Genomic DNA, 21,062 nt, shown 5'->3' with positions numbered 1-21,062 from the left:
AACTCAGTCCAACCAGTTGCTGTTTAACAGACCAGTCATTGACGGCTGAGTTAAGCTAAGGTTCAACCAGGTATACCATTTTTGAAATTCAGTTTTTTATTATTTGCGTTACAGAAATCCCGAAAGATGACTATATAAAGAGAGAACTAAGCCTCCATGATTCTACGGAAGGGGAAGGGAAAAAAAAGATTTGGAAAAGGAATACTGTAGTGTCTTGGAATTCAATGTGAACACATGGGTTCATGTCCCTTTTCAAATGTAATTCCTTCATCTCTGATTCCACTCCTGTATCTCAGTACTGTTCCGTCTCATTGGCAGAGTCTCTTGGTCTTCCTCTAGAAGCGATCCAGCATTTAAAAAAAATTTTTTTTATTGTGGTTGATTGCAGTGTTACCTTCTATGGTATCTATACTAATGGCATTGTCTTTCGACGGGTGGCGTCACTCTTGCGCGACACTTGTCCCTCAACTGATTGATAAGTACCAAAAGATCTGAGGTAAGACAATGTACTGATGGTAGATCCCCACACTGGTCTTTGGATCATATTGATTGCTGTGCACATTTCCGAATTGGCTGAGTTGAGAAATCAGCTGATGTTCTGGTAATGTGTTGTGTATCTGTCAAATTCCTGTTCGGTGGGTTTTAAATGTGTTGCTGTGAATTGTGTTGACATCCTGTAGGCAAAGTACCGGAGATGACTGCATATAAAGTGTCCGTATTCTGAGATTCACAAATCATCCATGGAGAACAACAGCCTGGAATCACTGTACAGCGCCTACAAACCAGAACATCTTCAGACTGTTATTTACCCTAGTTTTAATCACTTATGGTACAATATCATAAATCCCTGAATGTCAATATATAAAGGAGTTTCTTACGAGGTACCTATAGAGGGCCATCCTATCCACTGTTTTAGGGTCCTCGACACACTGCCATAGCTCAACTATTTCTAGCCATTATCACCAACCCCTCTGTCACCCTTAACTTCATGTTATTTCATTACATTTTACAGAGACACGTGAGATGTTTTAAAGATTGTTCTTGAATCTCGACGACAAACTATTCAAGTTCCATTAGAACTAAATTGTAAAAAGTGCTGTGTACCTCTGTTATGAATATGCCCTTAAAGTCTGGGTGACGAGTTCATTCTGGTTTGACAGTGTAAACTTTGTGATAAAAGCATGTAGTTGGGCTGTGACCCATTATTGATGGGTTTTAAAAACAGTGTGAGGTAACCATGTCAAAGACCATACCTGATAACATGGGAGAGAGGGGGAGCATTCAGAAACAGCACTGGCCCTTGTTATAGCCCTAAACTAACATGGTCAAATACAGAGGTTAGGAAACTTTCCAGTTTAGAAAACGACTAGTATCACATCTAAATTTAGATGGATGATTCAGTGGATGCAGTCTGCCCTAGAGTGTCATATTGCAAAGGGGATCTGCAATCGATTTTCCTGATCATGGTTTAGGTTAGAATTTGGCAGGGTAAGTTGATCTGTGTCTTGGGGGGGGTTGGGGGGGTTTAGATCTTGCTGTTCTCCAGGTGCGTGTCGATGTGTTTGATGAGGGCGTCGTCGGGGTAACCAGTGGGGAAGGTCAGCTGACACAGAGGGCAGCTCCGGGCGTCGTTCTCCTCCGTCTCCATCCACAACTGCAGGCAGCCAATCACAAAACTGCGTAAACGCTCAACTCGAAGGTAAACACTGTAAATGTACTCATTGTAATGACTAAAAAGAACCTGTTTTCTATTTGCATGTCATGTAAGGAAGCTCTTATTACTGCTATTGGGATACACTACTGAGCTCTGAACTCGAGCAGCAACAACTCACATTGATGGAGGGCCAGGACTGGGCATGGTCTGCGTTCAGGTACCCTGGCAGGTGGCAGGCGAGGGTAGCCGGGTCCTTTAGGGCCAAGAAGGAAGGGCAGGGAGGGGGTTCCCGTGAGCTTACCCCCATGGCCCCCAGTGTCCTGGGAGGACTGGAGACCGGGGATGGGCACCTCCACTCCTCATCGTCAGACGACTGGGGTGGGGTGACCTGTGGGGTGGGGGCCGGGGGATCCTTCAGATGACAGAAGTGACGCCCCTGGATGGATTAGGGAGTAACATGTTATTTTAATGTTTTACAATGTTACTCCCTAAGAGAACTGTCATTAAAACGGGTGGTGGTGGTGCGGTTAACCTTATTTTATACATGTATCTTAAAATAAATGCACTACCGTTCAAAAGTTCAGGGTCACTTAGACATTTCCTTGTTTTTGAAAGAAAAGCACTTAACATCAAATTAATCAGAAATACATTGTAGACGTTGTAAATGACTATTGTAGCTGGAAACGGCAGATTTGTAATGGAATATCTACATAGGTGGATTGTCAGCATTCCTCACTCCTGTGTTCCTATGGCATATTGTTAGCTAGTCCAAGTTTATCATTTGAAAAGGCTAATTGATCATTAGAAAACCCTTATGCAATTATTAACAGTTTTAGCTGTGCTAACATAATTGCAAAAGGGTTTTCTAATGATCAATTCGCTAATCCAAGTTTATCATTTTATTTTAAGACTAACACAATGTGCCATTGGAACACAGGAGTGATGGTTGCTGATAATGGGCTTCTGTACGCCTTCATAGGTATTCCATAAAAAATCTGCACTTTCCAGCTACAATAGTAATTTACATTTATTCTGTATTTTATATTTCAATGGACAAAAAATGCTTTTCATTCAAAAACAAGGACATTTCTAAGTGACCCCAAGCTTTTGAATGGTAGTGTAAATACAAATATGGTGTGTACCTCTGCAGCTAGAGGGAAGCCCAGCTCCAGGGCATGGTGGTGGGGGCTACTGCTCAGGCTGGTGCCACCACCTCCTCCCCCTCCACCAGCACCTACAGCTCCACGGGCCGAGGCCGGCCGGGGAAGCCCCACCAGGGAAATCCTGGGCGGGCGGGAATAAGCCCCAGACTCCCCCATGTTCTTGGGCTTGGGCAGGGTGGAGACTGGGTCACGGAGCAGCCTGGGGGGGGGCCTCTGGTGGGCAGACGAGTTGGCCACCTCCGAGTAGCTGCGGCGCCCTTGGAAGCGGGCACGTAGCCGTTGGCTGGTTGGCCGGCAGGAGTAGGAGGCTGGGCCGGTGGGGGAGTAAGAGAGGCCAGTTGGGGAGTAGGATGCGGGGCCAGAAGGGGGTGAGGAAGGTGAGAGGGGAGGAGAGGGGTGGAGGCGGTCTGGGGAGGGGCGTTGGGAGGCCGGGGAGCGACGCTGGGGGGCTGGGGAGTGTCTCAGGACTGGAGGAGAGAGAATGGGATGGTTATTATCATCCATTGCTACCTCTGTAGCCCAACTGATAGAGTATGGAGCTTGCAACACCAGGATAGTGGGTTCAATTCCCGGGACCACCAGTACGTAAAACGTATGCACACGTGACTAAGTCACTTTGGGTAAATGCATCCGCTAAATCGCATTTATTATTATTATTACATTAGTGTCCTTATTGGCACCCTCATTGGGCATTTTTGCAATTATACTCCATTCAACATCAATATGGAGAACAATTTTTGTGTTTTCTACTGACCCATCTGCTCGTGGGATGCCTTCCTGAGGATCTCCGTCTGTTTGACAGCCAGACCTCGCACACGCACCAGCTCCTCTGTCAGCTCAGTGTAGGCCAATGCCAGGTTCACCCTGCAAAGGAGGGACAAAAGTTGATCATCTCTCAATGTTAGGACTGCGTCCAAAATGTCACCCTATTCCATAAATAGGCCACCACACCCTATGGGGCCCTGGTCAAAAGTAGTGCACTAAATAGGGAATAGTGTTCCATTTTGGGTCATAGACCTGGTTATTCTATTGACAATAGCTACATGGCCGGAGTATTAGATGGGGCAGCTGTCGCTCACTGTTCATCTCCTGCCTTCTTTATCCATTCCATGTCACAGTGCTCACAGGGTGTGGTCACCTCCTGCTGGACAGAGACAGACGTGTGTGTCAGTGGAGGCTGCTGAGGGGAGGATGGCTCATAATAATGGACTGAAAGTAATGGAAACCATGTGTTTGATGCATTTGATACCATTCCATGTCTCCGCTCCAGCCATTACCATGAGACAGTCCTCCCCTAGTAAGGTCCCACCAGCCTCCTGTGTGTCACTATCTGACCTGTCTCTGTACATTCTGCTGCAGCTGTCTGATCTCTGCCTGCAGTCTCTGTAGCTCCTCCTTCATCGCCTTCTCTCTCTGACACGCACCCTGGGCCTGCTGCCGCGCTCCTTCTAGCTCCGCCTCCAACCGCTGCAGCTTCAGGTCGGACACGGCGTCCAGACTACGAGAGCTCTGCAGGGTTGGACCCCGCCCGTTCCGCTCTGTAGCACACATCCAGGCACAGTGAGAAACATACACACCCGCACTCACTCAAACACACACACACACACACACACACACACTCACCGCGAGGCACGTCCAGACTGGTGTGTAGCTGTAGGTAATGAATGTTCTTGCTGTGCAGCTGAGCACTGAGTTTCTGCAGGGACCCCTCACTCTGCCTCAGAGCTGACTCCAGACCACAGATACGCTCCATATGCTGCTCTGCTAGTGTTGTCTGACGGAGAGCACACACACGTGACTGCACACACACACCCGATGTAGGGTGTATATACACACACACACCCGATGTAGGGTGTATATACACATGCGGTTGTAGGGTGTACACACACACACACACACACACACACACGGTTGTAGGGTGTATACGCACGCACGCACACGGTTGTAGGGTGTATACGCACGCACGCACACGGTTGTAGGGTGTATACGCACGCACGCACACGGTTGTAGGGTGTATACGCACGCACACGGTTGTAGGGTGTATACGCACGCACGCACACGGTTGTAGGGTGTATACGCACGCACGCACGCACACGGTTGTAGGGTGTATACGCACGCACGCACGCACACGGTTGTAGGGTGTATACGCACGCACACGGTTGTAGGGTGTATACGCACGCACGCACGCACACGGTTGTAGGGTGTATACGCACGCACGCACGCACACGGATGTAGGGTGTATACGCACGCACGCACACGGATGTAGGGTGTATACGCACGCACGCACACGGATGTAGGGTGTATACGCACGCACGCACACGGATGTAGGGTGTATACGCACGCACGCACACGGATGTAGGGTGTATACGCACGCACGCACACGGATGTAGGGTGTATACGCACGCACGCACACGGATGTAGGGTGTATACGCACGCACGCACACGGATGTAGGGTGTATACGCACGCACGCACACGGATGTAGGGTGTATACGCACGCACGCACACGGATGTAGGGTGTATACGCACGCACGCACGCACACGGATGTAGGGTGTATACGCACGCACGCACGCACACGGATGTAGGGTGTATACGCACGCGCACACGGATGTAGGGTGTATACGCACGCACGCACGCACACGGATGTAGGGTGTATACGCACGCACGCACGCACACGGATGTAGGGTGTATACGCACGCACGCACGCACACGGATGTAGGGTGTATACGCACGCACGCACACGGATGTAGGGTGTATACGCACGCACGCACGCACACGGATGTAGGGTGCATAAGCAAGCACGCACGCACACGGATGTAGGGTGCATAAGCAAGCACGCACGCACACGGATGTAGGGTGCATACGCGCGCACGCACACGGATGTAGGGTGTATACGCACGCACGCACGCACACGGATGTAGGGTGTATACGCACGCACGCACACGGATGTAGGGTGTATACGCACGCACGCACGCACACGGATGTAGGGTGTATAAGCACGCACGCACGCACACGGATGTAGGGTGTATAAGCAAGCACGCACGCACACGGATGTAGGGTGCATAAGCAAGCACGCACGCACACGGATGTAGGGTGCATAAGCAAGCACGCACGCACACGGATGTAGGGTGCATACGCGCGCACGCACACGGATGTAGGGTGCATACGCGCGCACGCGCACGGATGTAGGGTGCATACGCGCGCGCGCGCACGGATGTAGGGTGCATACGCACGCGCGCACGGATGTAGGGTGCATACGCACGCGCGCACGGATGTAGGGTGCATACGCACGGGCGCACGGATGTAGGGTGCATACGCACGGATGTAGGGTGCATACGCACGCGCGCACGGATGTAGGGTGCATACGCACGCGCGCACGGATGTAGGGTGCATACGCGCGCACAGTACTACTCATGGTGTCCAGAAGGGGACACTCTTTCCCACTGTTTCCTACCATCTTGTCCAGGTCTCTCTGAACGTTACTCTTCTCCATGTGGATCTTCTCATAGGCCTGAATCACATCCTCCAGCCTCTCCTCTCGCTCTTTACTCTTCTGGAGCTGAGGGAAAGTGGACATTTTCAAAGGGAAAAGTGTAGGAGAAAGAAATGTGTTCGATGTGCAGTTCCTCCCACCCCTCACCCTCCTTTCTCCTCTACTCCCTCTTTTCCAACCTCTCCCTCCCTATTCTATTCTCTCTTACCACCCTCCTCTTGTCTGCTCCCTCTCCCCTCTTCTTCTCTCTTCTCTCCCTCTTCACACTCGTCTCTCTTCTGTCTCCTTCCTCTCCCCTCCTCTCTCTTCCTCCATGTCTTACCTCCTGTGTGAGGGAGTTGACTCTCTGTTGCAGGTTGGTGGTCTCTGACTGCAGTAGGCTGGTCTCCTTGGGTTCACAGGAGCAGCACTGTAGGGTCCTCTCCTCCTCAAACTCACTGATCATAGGGAACTGAGGGAGAGAAGGAGGGGAGAGGAACAAGAGAAGGACAAAGGAGGCAAATCAGATGAGTAGGTGAGAAAGAAAGGAGATCAAAGGAAGACGGTGAGAATAGGACAAGGTGTGTCACAGCCCAAAACATAGGAGATGGAAAAAGCTAAAGTAGATGGAGAAAAATAGTACACCAGTGCAGGTCGAGGCCAGATTATCATTATTAGAGGTTAGAAAATAACCTTCCTCTACCATAAGCTTTTCCACTGTGAGTTTCAACTGAATAATGGCCTCATTCGGGTACGCCTGATTGTTTCAGTACTTTAAAAATCAACCCTTCCTTCCTTCCTCTCATGGGAGTACACACTGATCTAACTCCGTTGCATAGGCAAAAGCACCGGTTCCATAGAATAGCTTCTACCAATTCAGTCATGTAAAATCAGTGATACCCTTTTTAAAGGGATAGTTTGGGATTTTGGCAATGGAGCTCCAGCTACTTCGCCAGAGTCGGATGCACTCGTGGATACCGTTTGTATGTATCTGCATGCAGTTTGAAGAAAGTTGCTATCTAGCATTTGCACAATTGCTAACTAGCGTTATCACACTTACAGTGCCTTGCGAAAGTATTCGGCCCCCTTGAACTTTGCGACCTTTTGCCACATTTCAGGCTTCAAACATAAAGATATAAAACTGTATTTTTTTGTGAAGAATCAACAACAAGTGGGACACAATCATGAAGTGGAACGACATTTATTGGATATTTCAAACTTTTTTAACAAATCAAAAACTGAAAAATTGGGCGTGCAAAATTATTCAGCCCCCTTAAGTTAATACTTTGTAGCGCCACCTTTTGCTGTGATTACAGCTGTAAGTCGCTTGGGGTATGTCTCTATCAGTTTTGCACATCGAGAGACTGACATTTTTTCCCATTCCTCCTTGCAAAACAGCTCGAGCTCAGTGAGGTTGGATGGAGAGCATTTGTGAACAGCAGTTTTCAGTTCTTTCCACAGATTCTCGATTGGATTCAGGTCTGGACTTTGACTTGGCCATTCTAACACCTGGATATGTTTATTTTTGAACCATTCCATTGTAGATTTTGCTCTATGTTTTGGATCATTGTCTTGTTGGAAGACAAATCTCCGTCCCAGTCTCAGGTCTTTTGCAGACTCCATCAGGTTTTCTTCCAGAATGGTCCTGTATTTGGCTCCATCCATCTTCCCATCAATTTTAACCATCTTCCCTGTCCCTGCTGAAGAAAAGCAGGCCCTAACCATGATGCTGCCACCACCATGTTTGACAGTGGGGATGGTGTGTTCAGCTGTGTTGCTTTTACGCCAAACATAACGTTTTGCATTGTTGCCAAAAAGTTCAATTTTGGTTTCATCTGACCAGAGCACCTTCTTCCACATGTTTGGTGTGTCTCCCAGGTGGCTTGTGGCAGACTTTAAACGACACTTTTTATGGATATCTTTAAGAAATGGCTTTCTTCTTGCCACTCTTCCATAAAGGCCAGATTTGTGCAATATACGACTGATTGTTGTCCTATGGACAGAGTCTCCCACCTCAGCTGTAGATCTCTGCAGTTCATCCAGAGTGATCATGGGCCTCTTGGCTGCATCTCTGATCAGTCTTCTCCTTGTATGAGCTGAAAGTTTAGAGGGACGGCCAGGTCTTGGTAGATTTGCAGTGGTCTGATACTCCTTCCATTTCAATATTATCGCTTGCACAGTGCTCCTTGGGATGTTTAAAGCTTGGGAAATCTTTTTGTATCCAAATCCGGCTTTAAACTTCTTCACAACAGTATCTCGGACCTGCCTGGTGTGTTCCTTGTTCTTCATGACGCTCTCTGCGCTTTTAACGGAACCCTGAGACTATCACAGTGCAGGTGCATTTATACGGAGACTTGATTACACACAGGTGGATTGTATTTATCATCATTAGTCATTTAGGTCAACATTGGATCATTCAGAGATCCTCACTGAACTTCTGGAGAGAGTTTGCTGCACTGAAAGTAAAGGGGCTGAATAATTTTGCACGCCCAATTTTTCAGTTTTTGATTTGTTAAAAACGTTTGAAATATCCAATAAATGTCGTTCCACTTCATGATTGTGTCCCACTTGTTGTTGATTCTTCACAAAAAAAATACAGTTTTATATCTTTATGTTTGAAGCCTGAAATGTGGCAAAAGGTCGCAAAGTTCAAGGGGGCCGAATACTTTCGCATGGCACTGTATTAACTAGCATTAGCGCAATGACTGGAAGTCTATGGGATAACTAGTCTTTGTGCTAGGCTAGTTATTATTTTCTTTGTGAAACTACCTCCAACTTCTTTCATACTGGACTCAGACACATCAAAATGGTATCCAGAGTTAATCTGACTCTGGGGAAGTAGATAAAGGGCCAAAATCCAGAACTATCCCTTTAAGAGGGGACACCTTTTTGACCAGGGCCTTAGGGCTTCCCTTTAAAGTTGAGCAGTATAAAGGGAATATGGTGCAATTTGGGACGTAGCCTCTGTGATTAAAGGATCAGTCAACCTACCTTGACCTCATAGTTCTTCAGCTTCCTCTTGATGCTGCTGTTCTCTCGCTCCAGGCTGGCCAATCGCGTCTTGATGTCATGGTAGGCGGCGGCCAGGGCGAAGTGGGAGGGGTACATGTCGTCTTGGATGGGTGAGGACGACCAGTTGACCCCCGACCCCAAGCCGCAGCCGTCATCCCTCAGCCCCTCGCCCCCGCCCAGGAGGCCCAGCTCGCCCCCGAAGAGAGACTCCATCCCTTAGGCAGATCAGTGGCTACCTGAGGGGGAACACAGGAAGGAGGGTAAGTCATTAGAGCCAGTCATTCTGTAATGCTGACGTTATGAAATGCAATACCCACAGTCAAAGCAGAACAGTCTGTCTGTTTCCTAAATGGGTGTCATTTGGAAACTATTTAGGATTTTTATCAGAAAATGCTCTCTTCTTTCCCATTCATGTGGGACTGAGATGTATAGGTGGATCTACACACACACACAACAGATCGCGTTGACACATTTCAAGTCTCAAAGTATCTTATAAAACTGGGATTTTGGAGTGAAGAACAATCACTTCAACAACGTCAAACAACACTGTAACTAATGTCAGATGACTTGTAAACAGACCACAGCGCCCCTTGCATGGAAGGCTAGGATAACCGGAAGGATATCACTTCATAGCAGCATGAAGGCAACAGGGCAGCTGCGCCACCCATAAGGCCTCTTCCAGTTCAGTGAACACACACTACGGTCCCCAGGCCTTCCGAGGGAACAGAAGGCCATGGTCGTTCCGGCGCTAGCCTCTCTCTGCCAGCCACTCTCCTTCTCGCAGCAGGTGGCGCTAACGAGGCTCAAATGGCAGAGCGACGGGCCCTGGCGCAGCTCTGGTGTGAGTGAGAGCCATGGCCGACAGGGCATATAGAGGGGTCGTGTGCCAACCCTGCCAAGCAGTCTGTCCGCAGTCTAGGCCACACATCGCCCGCTCCATCTGCCACCGTTTAAATCCGGTTGGCTGTTGCCATGAACGTTGTACCATCCCGCATCCTGAAACATTAAAAAAAACACCTTGTTTCTTTGAGTGCTCCCCCTCCCTTCTCATTTGGGAAATCTGGAATACTCAACTAAAGAGATGTATAGATGCGTCATTGGCTGCTGTAGCCTAGATCTAGGCCAAACCAACTGTCACACGTACAGACAGCCATCGCTTGTGTATGTGGAAGGTTTCCCGGTCCGAAACACATTAAGGTGGCCAACGCTGTAACGATAATATATTCAATATCAAAGTATCCATACCACTCCATATCGAAAATGTATATTCCCCTGAAGTATTTTCCCCTTCCCCTCTCCAAAAACAAATACATAAACAAAACAAATATACATTATGCATACACATAATCATGCTGAAATCCCCTGGCCTGCAAAGGCTGCTGGGCTGAATCATAGTCTGTTAAGCTCAGCTTGGCTCATATTTTTACAATTACAGGAGACCCGAGAGAGTGGTGCTCTTTTGATGTTGTTTGTTCTGCCAGCTGCATCTCTCAATTTCTGATTCGACATCATTCAACATCTCCGTAGCAGAGGCATGAATAGATACGGAAACAGCCCAATGAAAGTAAGGCCCTCCAGCTTAGACTTCACACAGGAATACCACAGTGAACCATGTGTTTCAAAGTGCCCTAGAGTCACTTTCTGAGTACCCACATGGTCAACAACCCTCCACCCCCCCCCCCCCCCCCCCCCCCCCCAAAAAAAAAAGATACCACTAGAAACCAATCTGGGATCTTATTTTACAAAGTCTTACCCAGCACAATTGCCCCTTCTGGGATGAATAATAACACAAGTTGTATTGGATTGCATTGAAACCATGTTAACAGATATAAACCAGTTGTTTCCCCACCTAACCACCCTTGTCCCTGGAGGTCGGGAACTGCAGCTGCCACAATGCTCCAGGGGGCTGGTGCCGTTGCATCCTGTGTAATGCCCACGAGATTCGCCCGTTGGAGACGAGCCGCTTTTCCAGTTGAAGGGGCAACTCTGCAGTTGCAACGTGCATTTTTGAACGTAGGAATCAACGATATACACTCAGTGTACAAAACATTAGGAACACTGGCTCTCACCACGACACAGACTGACTGGGTGAATCCAGGTGAAAGCTATGATCCCATATTGACGTCACGTGTTAAATCCACTTCGATCAGTGTAGATGAAGGGGAGGAGACGGGTTGAAGAAGGATTTTTAAGCCTTGAGACAAGTAAGATGTGGATTGTGGTATGTGTGCCGTTCAGAGGGTGAATGGGCAAGACAAAAAATATTTAAGTGCCTTTGAACGGGGCACGGTAGGAGGTGCCAGGCGCACCGGTTCGAGTGTGTCGAGAACTGCAACGCTGCTGGGTTTTTCCACACTATCAAGAATGGTTCACCACCCAAAGGAGATCCTGCCAACTTGACACAACTGTGGGAAGCATCGGAGTACACATGGGGACGGCATCCCTGTTGAACACTTTCGACGCCTTGTAGAGTCCACGCCCCAACGAATTGGAGCTGTCATGAGGGCAAAAGGGGGGTGCAACTCAAAATTAGATAGGTGTTCCTAATGTTCTGTCCACTCAGCACAGACCCCTTGATTCTTGAAGAATAGAACGAATAAATGCCTCATGAGCTTAGTTCAACTGTCGTACCCCATTGGAACAGCAATTCTAAATGCATTTCACTCCAATGTTTTTAAACATGGTAAATGTAAACAAACACTGTATAGCCACAAAACATGGTTAAAACCTTTGCATTTGATAGAAGTTTTGAGTGGTTACATTTCACCAGCCTCATCTTTCAGCCTGTTAACAAACCAGAGGCAGGGGTGCCCACCTTGTCATTGTTTCAATGGCAGATTGGCCCCTATAGCACAATGTTTATGCAACCAAGCGGCAAACGCTCCCTGCCAACCCGCCACTGTTTGAGTCTCTAAGCGCGTCTTCATCGCCCGAGGGAGGAGACAGCTGGATGGGTGCAAGACAGATGACAACTGGATTAATGAGTTGGTTAGATCTACTGTACACCAGATCTACTGTACAACAGAGCATCACAATAGAGTCTGTTATGAATGGGGTTTTGTTGTTTGTTCAAGGTTTTTAAATCTGAGGCGGGAGTAAAGAGTTGTTTGTGATACAGAATATCAAGACACTTGACAGTGTGCGAGTTGCAAAGTTTTAAGTCGGGGATGTCCTAACTTTTCTGTGGACCCGTCCCGCAAGTACGTGTTTACATTTGTGCCTCTATGCATGTGGATCCATAGAAATATGCACCTCTGCCAATTTTCCTCTTTTCCAAGTCTCCTTTGGTTGCAAATGGTTTGCATTTCTACCTGGACTGGAGCCTAGCCTAAAGACAGTTCTACTTCTGCCGAGAAGGGTCGAGCATCTTTCCTTTACTAACACCTACACACACACACACACACACACACACACAGTACGCACACACATGCATTTACTAACACCTACACACAAACCCACACATGCATCAACTCACTGACTCACACTGCACACACACATCCTCTCTCTGTTCAGAAAGCAGAGGACGAATTAGCTACAGTGAAACACGAGCTGCTTAGCGAGCCCATTCACCCCAAGGCCAATCAGAACAAGCCCATATGTCAATGTCACATGGCTAATTCATATTTTAATGTTCCGGATATCAGCCAGAATGGATGCCCCGAGCTAACACTAGCTTAGCCCAATGTGCTGTAGAGATTCAATATGCTTCTTTGCTTTGGTTCAGTTTTAGCTTAGCACAATGCTTCTGTAAACCAGCTACTGCAATGGTTTAGCGTCATAGTACGCTTCAGTGCTGCATTTGTTTGTTATATGTAAGTAAGTAGCCTTGCACGAGTGAGCCAGAACGGCTCATAGATGCAGGAGCCTATTTCCAGTTTCTGTAGCGTGAGGAAGCTTGATGTACAAGTACACCCACCGGACAGGACGCTTGACTATGGCAGGGCCTTACCCTCAATTTCCTTAATGCTGAGTGCCAAGCAGACGCAGAGATCGGGTCCCATTTTTACCTTCTTTCAATCTCAGGGTGGACACTCTGACCACAAGGCCAGTGAGTTGGTCTTCAGGCAGGCCCACACGTAAATCCCCAGATGAATGTTGAACTCCGCTCCGGTAAATTGGTCATAGCCTTACTGCTTATCTTGTACTCAGGTCAAATACTTGTAAGATGGATGGCTGCATCGATCATATTGGCCACTTCAGTGTAGGGAGAATGACACCGAAGGTTGACACTTACAAAAGGTACAGGACTGGCAGTGGATACTTTAAAGCTGGAGTCCTTCATTTAAACGGCAACAAAGCAGTCACCCCGCCTCTGATTTGGTAATAAGCTGATGGATGGCCTGAAGAAATGTAACCACTCTCAAATTCATACACACGGCTAAGGATGCACGTTTTGAGGATATAGAGTGTTGATTTACATTGTTTATAAACGTTGGGAGTAAAACAAGCTTATATTTTGGGTTCTGATGGGGTACGACAGTTGAACTAAAGCTCATGAGACAAGTTATAGTCTTCAAGAATCAATGGGTATATAAAATGTATTTCTAAGTTTAAAAAAAAAAGAAATAAATGGATGCATCAACTAGCTTTAAAGGCAATTTCCGATTGAGCTAACATCTGCAGCCTTTACCATGAATACAGTCTCGGCGAACGCAGAAACGTTGCCTTTACATTTCTAGCACGTCTTCAGCGCTACGGATTGAATCAAGCCCTTAGAATGTGCATGGTCCTGGCAAAGACAAACAAATGGAATGAAAACAATGTCTTAAGGAATGTAGAGATGGAGCAACAAAAACAAAGGAAAGGGGGAGGAGCGAGGAAGAGGATGGCGGGATAGAGGGTGTCCTTGAGGATTGGCACCATCCTATATGTGAGGGGAGAACTGAGGCCAGTACTCGGGGGAGGGGTCAAAAGCTTGAATAGATAGTGGCCTATGTGCTTTGTGAGGTGGAGATGAGTAACCTAGTTCTGACAGGACAGAGAGAGAGGGAAGGAGATATATATATATATATATATATATATATATATATATATATATATATATATATATATATATATATATATATATATATATATATATATATATATATATATATATAAATAATCTCAGAGCTGCCCCAGTGGGTTACAGCGAGCCAGAGACCTAATCCACAGCAGCCCTGTGCAGAAAAGCATCTATACGTCAGACACACACCCTGGTGACGTACCGAAAGCCACCAATGGGAAAGGGAAAACGGTTTGACTTGAGTTCTAATCTTTCCCATCAACCTTCATATTACACCAAGCCCCACCAAGCCCCAATTGAATGCTGTGCTCCTAACAAAATAAACCCAATACAATCATACAGCCAAAAGGCACAACAAATAATGTAGCATTAGGGCATTGTTGCACATGGCTAGCTGTTGATAACAGGGTGTAAATGGTGGTGGGTGAGGGTGTCTCACCTCCACATAATATAGGATTGTAAATTCCAAATGGCACCCTTTTCACTATAGTGCACTATTTATGACCAAAAGTAGTGCACTGTGAAGGGAATAGGGTGCTATTTGGAATGCACACCCTTAACCTCTCTTGCAGTAGACCTGGTGGAACATGTTACATAATAGACTACATCATCATCATTATCACTGTCAACAGCCCACGACCATGTTTCATCATGCCTCAAGTGCTGTACAGGCCTATCTGTACGGTCTTCTCCAGTAATGGATTTGACTTGCACTCTGAAAAGCAATGAGTGACAATGCCTCCAGAAAGCTATAGGTTTGAAAGATCAATGAGGGGAATGTTCAATATCGCTATGCGCACATGCTTAATCATTGCGGTTGGAATGGAAGGGCTTAGTGGTCTGAGAACAGAAGTTTCCAAATAGCCTACTTGATTTCAGGAGGGACATTAAGTGATAGGCCTTTTAAGCAAGACACCAGACACTTAACCTTGAACGTTTCCATAAACAGCTGTATCAAAATAAATCATTGAAATCTGTCGAATAAAAAAATCAAGACATGACTTTTAGGCAAACCTGATTTCTTACTAAAATAGACTTAAGACGAGTAGCATAACCTTTAACAGTAACATAACTTAAACTGAGTAAAACTCTCATGTCAACACGTCACTCTCCAAAGTACCCCCAGATACAGTTGTTACCGCCTATACCCCAAAGCGGAATGTCAAGCATATGGAGATGCTATTCGCTGTTCCTCTCGCTAACAGCCTCTGACTGGTTCGCTGGGTGGTTAATGGCCAGTCAATTACTCACGGTGGCCGGTGAGCCGCGCTTTAGGACCATGCACAGAAGGATCGATTCCTCTGATTTAATGGATTCTCTCTGTTTGTTTCCACAAATGCACGTCCAGCTGTATTTCTTTATGGCACATATACATACGATGGTCATGGTCTGTCATAGTAGGGACATTTCAACGTTTCAGCAGAACAACTTAGGTCTTTGAAAGACCAACGGATGGTGTTTACATAATTGAACACAAATGTCAAGCACCATGTTTGATCAAGGCCATTTTCTTTTGAATAAACTTCCGTTGACCTACCTGGTGTATAATGAACTTGGTGACTGTTATCATATAGTGATGGTTCATAGACATAGTTACCAAGGTAACTTCGTTTTTAGCACGTAGGCTGCGTTTGTATTTAAAAAAATATATATATTTAAGTGAGACAACCATTTTGGTCTGAAGCATTGTCAACATTGAGCATTCAGCACCACTAGCAAGTGAACAGCGCAAGTTTGTCTACGCTGCTAAACCAGTCGGGAACTGTCCAGTGTACGATGATCTCTCAAAGCCACATGCACCAACATTAGGACAATAAAGGAGTTAGGTCAAGACAGTTACCAGAACACAACAATCAATCACGTGCATGAATATCTCCGCAAGCAACAACCACGTCGTATGCTACGTGTGGTTGTGTAGACGACATGTTTCCTGTGATTACTTACAATAGAGCTTCTATATCGTTTCCCTCCTTGCGGCAAGACACTAGTGCTCGTTGCCATTCTCACTTTGTAGTGCAATCAGTAGCTAACCTAGTCTACAACATGGCTGTATACAGCGACGCAGCTCTCTCCATCTCTCCCAACGGAAAAAAAATGAGCTCGCGCTTTTTCCCTTCTTCCTCATATCGAGCCCTTTTTTATAAATATATACAAAAACGTTGCCGTGAGCGTTACTTAACACCTGTTAAATTAAAAATTACTCTACAAAGGCACAACAATAAACACTGTCAAACAAATACCACGATATACTTACGCTTCCTCGTGAGAAACTGTGAAAAATTCATTGCGAGAAAGGGGGTCAAAACCGTTCATTTGCGGTTTACATCGACAATGGTTGGATTGTGGATGCTTGTGACGCCCCCCCCCCCCCCCCCCCCCCCCCCCACCCCGTCAACCCCTCTTTACACTCCCATTCTGTGATGAACCGAACCGTTTTTACCAATAGAAGACGATGAAATAGGTTGGAGCAAGGTTCAGAAAAGACCAAGGAGTAACACATCAGAAGATCACTGACATGTGAGAGTTTATGGCCAAGAATATAACAAGATAATAGGAAAAAAACTAAGCATCACATCCCCATATCATATAGGATAGCTTGTGTTCAGTAGTCATATTCTTTGCCTCATGGATCTCTGGTTGCATAACTGCCTTCATCAGAAGAAATAAAACATTTTTAAAAAATATATTCTGACACAAAGTGCTGACGTCGAACCTTGATTAGATTGTTGTATAAATAGATTGATTCATTTTATCTCAATTATGGCAGTTTATTTATTTATGCTGTCCCCATTGAGTGATGGAGATTTTTATGAGAAGAAATTCTCTCTAATCCAGATATGCACAGGTCTTGAAATAAAAGGGGTTCTAGATAATCTTTGTGTGTCAACTGTGAGGAAAAATAGATATGGGATTTTGTAGAAAATGTATTGCATGCTACAGTGTCCCCAATGTACCTGCTCTCAGGGCATGAACCAATTGGAACTTCTAACAGAATGTGATCATTGCAGATGGTGGTTTTTGTTGACTGCACAGTATATCGCCATGATCTGTCGTTATGTTTGGAGGAAAAAGGGGGAGGCTTGCAAACCGAAGAACACCATCCCAAGAGTGGGGGTGCTTTGCTGCAGGAGGGACTGGTGCACTTCACAAAATAGATGGCATCATGAGGAAAGAAAATTATGTGGATATATTGAAGCAACATCTCAAGACACCAGTCATGAAGTTAAAGCTTGGTCTTCCAAATGGACAATGACCCTAAGCATACTTCCAAAGTTGTGGCAAAATGGCTTAAGGACAACAAAGTCAAGGTATTGGAGTGGCCTTCACAAAGCTCTGACATCAATCCTATAGAACATTTGTGGGCAGAACTGAAAAAGTGTGTGCGAGCAAGGAGGCCTTACAAACCTGACTCAGTTACACCAGCTAGGAGGAATGGGCCAAAATTCACCCACCTTTATATGGGAAGCTTGTGGGAGGCTACCCGAAACAATTGACTCAAGTTAAACAATTTAAAGGCAATGCTACCAAATACTAATTGTTTATGTAAACTTCTGACTCATTGGGAATGTGATGAAAGAAATAAAAGCTGAAGTATAGAATTCTTTCTACTGATTTCTGACGTGCTGTTCCTTCTTTTTCCGTAGAAGGCGTAGACTCAGGTTTTCTGGGTCTCTGTTTTCTCTCTCTCTCCCTCTCTCTCCCTCTGTCTCGCCCAGCTACCAGCACAACAAAGTTTCATCCACTCAGTGGCATATGTCCTGCATGCAAAATATAACATAGCCAGCAGATGGCGACCTTGTTTAATACACTGAACAAAAATAAAAACGCAGTGTTGGTCCCATGTTTCATGAGCTGAAATAAAAGATCCCCGAAATGTTCCATATTCACGAAAATCGTATTTCTCTCAAATTGTGTGCACAAATTTGTTTTACATCTCTCTTAGTGAGCATTTATCCTTTGCCAAGATAATCCATCCACCTGATAGGTTTGACGTATCAAGAAGCAGATTAAACAGCATGATCATTACACAGGTGCACCTTGTGCTGGGGACAAGAAAAGGCCACTCTAAAATGTGCAGTTTTGTCACACAACACAATGCCACAGATGTCTCAAGTTTTGAGGGAGCGTGCAATTGGCATGCTAACTGCAGGAATGTCCACCAGAGCTGTTGCCACATAATTTAATGTTCATTTCTACCATAGGTTGCCTCCAATGTCGTTTTAGAGAATTTGGCAGTACAACCAACCGGTCTCACAACCACAGATCATGTGTATGGCGTTATGTGGGTGAGTGGTTTGCTGATGTTAAAGTTGTGAACAGAGTGCCCCATGGTGGCCGTGGGGTTATGGTATGGGCAGGCATAAACTACGGACACAATTGCATTTTATTGATAGCAATTTGAATGCACAAATATACCGCAGCGAGATCTTGAGGCCCATTGTGAGGCCCATTTTTTTTTAAGGTATCTGTGACCAACAGATGCATATCTGTATTCCCAGTCATGTGAAATCCAGCGATTGGGGCCTAATGAATTTATATCCATTGACTGATTTCCTCCTATGATCTGTAACTCAGCAAAATCTTAGAAATTGCTTCATGTTGCGTTTTATATTTTTGTTCTGTATAATTCACAGACCTGTCATCAATGATGTTAATAGTACCATTGCATTTTTTGTACATCATCTGAACGCTGTACAGTCCAGTGTTAAGATGATTGTATCGATGATGATGGTAAGGCTAGTACTAAAGAGATTGTCTCACAAGCACAGACACTCGAAGCGGAGAACCTCAATAATGCAGGTACGTGAGTCTAAGCCGATCCGAAATCAGTTCTTATATACAGTAGGTCACTAGAGCAGAGTTCAACGTTCGTCTCGGGTTAACAAGTAGGCCTACTAGAAGATCAACTTGGTGGCCTTACGATTAGAGTGTCCGCCCTTTGATTCGAAGTTTGGGAGCTCGATCTCCTGCCGAGCCATACCAAAGATTGTTAAAATAGGACCCGATGCATTTCTGCTTTGCACTCAGCATTAAGGAGATTTGGGGTAAAGCCCTGTGATAGGCTAGTGTCCTCTCCAGGGGGTGTAATTGTACATCAAGCTGCCTCATGCTACAGAAACAGGAGAAATGCTCCTGGTCCTATGAGAGGTTCCAGCTTGCACGAGCCTGCTACTTACCCACTACTAGAAGATCAAAACCCCATGAAGTGCAAAGCAAATGACGCACATATGCAAATAGCATGTAAACAACACCTATGTTAACTTAATATACTGACTCTGTCTGGAGTCACTGGAATCAGTTAGATGTCATGTTCAAAACAAGAAACACAATTGATAGAGCAGACACTGGGTTCCTCCCCACATGATAGAGCATGGTGTTTACTCTATACATGGCCAACTGTTAAAAATGCCACCTCTCCCACAGTTGAGCCTGTGCCACACACACGGACCTCCCCTTCCGCTTTACAAGCTTGTCTCGCACTATCTAATTCCACCGTAATCAAGGTCTCATCCCCTAATATGAAACTATAGCCTACCTCACAGTCAGACAATCTATTTACAGTATGTGGGTATTTGGACTATCAGTGTCTAAATGAAGTGTCAACTTCCTCCACCCAGGACATACCGCTGTGCTCATCAAATACACTTCTCAAAGCACTTCTCCCAATCATTTCATGTTTGCTCAACTTCAATTAAACCGTTGAGTTGGATTAGACATACATGGAATATTACTAGTCTGAGCTGTCGAGTCTCTGATCGTTAGCTCGGCCTACAGTCACAGTGGAGGCAGCATATACACGTCATGACCAAAAGTATGTGGACACCTGCTCATTCGAACATCTCATTCCAAGATCATGGGCATTAATATGGAGTTGGTCCCCCATTTGCTGCTATAAAAGCCTCCACTCTTCTGGGAAGGCTTCCACTAGATGTTGGAACATTGCTGCGGGGACTTGCTTCCAATCAGCCACAAGGTCATTAGTGAGGTCGTGCACTAATGTTGGGTGATTTAGAACTGGCTTGCAGTCGGCGTTCCAATTCATCCCAAAGGTGTTCGATGGTGTTGAGGTCAGGGCTCTGTGCAGGCCAGACAAGTTCATCCACACCGATCTCGACATAGCATTTCTGTATGGACCTCGCTTTGTACACAGGGGAATTAAAAAATATATTGAAATATTTGAACCTTGATTTAACGAGGCAAGTCAGTTAAGAACAAATTCTTATTTACAATGATGGCCTACCCGGGTGACCCTGGGCCAATTGTGCGCCACCCTATGGCACTCCCAATCACGGATGGTTGTGATGGCAAAACGTGGGATGGTAAAACGTGATTCATCACTCCAGAGACCACGTTTCCACTGCTCCGGAGTCCAATGTTGTCAAACTTTACACCACTCCAGCTGACGCTCTGCATAGCGCGTGGTGATCTGCGGTGTGCTTGCGGCCATGGAAACCCATTTCATAAAGCTCCCGACAAACGGTTATTGTGCTGAAGTTGCTTCCAGAGGCAGTTTGGAAATTGGTAGTGAATGTTGCAACTGAGGACAGAAGATTTGTATGCGTTACGCGCTTCACCACTCAGCGGTCCCCTTCTGTGAGCTTGTGTAGCCTACCACTTCGTGGCTGAGCCATTGTTCGTTTCCACTTTACAATAACAGCACTTACATTTGACCGGGGCAGCTCTAGCAAGGCAGAAATTTGACGAACTGACTTGTTGGAACGGTGGCATACTATGACAGTGCTACGTTGAAAGTCAC

The 21,062-nt window shown here is 46.0% G+C and overlaps 1 protein-coding gene across 1 annotated transcript; it reads right to left on the bottom strand.

Annotated features, from left to right (window-relative positions):
- Positions 1-78: 78 nt before the first annotated feature.
- LOC110486158 (TANK-binding kinase 1-binding protein 1) lies at positions 79-16,698 on the bottom strand. Its single transcript, XM_021557554.3, has 11 exons — positions 16,560-16,698; positions 9,280-9,536; positions 6,632-6,760; positions 6,271-6,375; positions 4,441-4,591; positions 4,153-4,355; positions 3,897-3,958; positions 3,572-3,681; positions 2,797-3,284; positions 1,833-2,090; positions 79-1,654 (listed from the first exon to the last, which is right to left on the bottom strand). Exons 2-11 carry the CDS (start codon positions 9,511-9,513, stop codon positions 1,526-1,528), a joined length of 1,869 nt encoding a protein of 622 aa, XP_021413229.3. The 5' UTR covers positions 9,514-9,536; positions 16,560-16,698; the 3' UTR covers positions 79-1,525.
- Between the last annotated feature and the right edge of the window lie 4,364 nt (positions 16,699-21,062).

The sequence above is a fragment of the Oncorhynchus mykiss genome, chromosome 13, assembly GCF_057628025.1.
Source record: "Oncorhynchus mykiss isolate SJ-2025 chromosome 13, ASM5762802v1, whole genome shotgun sequence".
Taxonomy (NCBI): domain Eukaryota; kingdom Metazoa; phylum Chordata; class Actinopteri; order Salmoniformes; family Salmonidae; genus Oncorhynchus; species Oncorhynchus mykiss.
The sequence above is the reverse complement of the archived record's forward strand: the minus strand, read 5'-3'. Positions and strand labels throughout refer to the sequence as shown.

Excerpts from the sequence above, each read along its gene's own strand:
- LOC110486158 (XM_021557554.3), bottom strand. The coding sequence starts at position 9,513 with ATGGAGTCTCTCTTCGGGGGCGAGCTGGGCCTCCTGGGCGGGGGCGAG. Across the intron at positions 4,356-4,440 it reads CAGTCTGGACGTGCCTCGCG|AGCGGAACGGGCGGGGTCCA; the intron begins GTGAGTGTGTGT and ends TGTGTGCTACAG. Across the intron at positions 3,682-3,896 it reads AAGAAGGCAGGAGATGAACA|GGTGAACCTGGCATTGGCCT; the intron begins GTGAGCGACAGC and ends CCTCCTTTGCAG.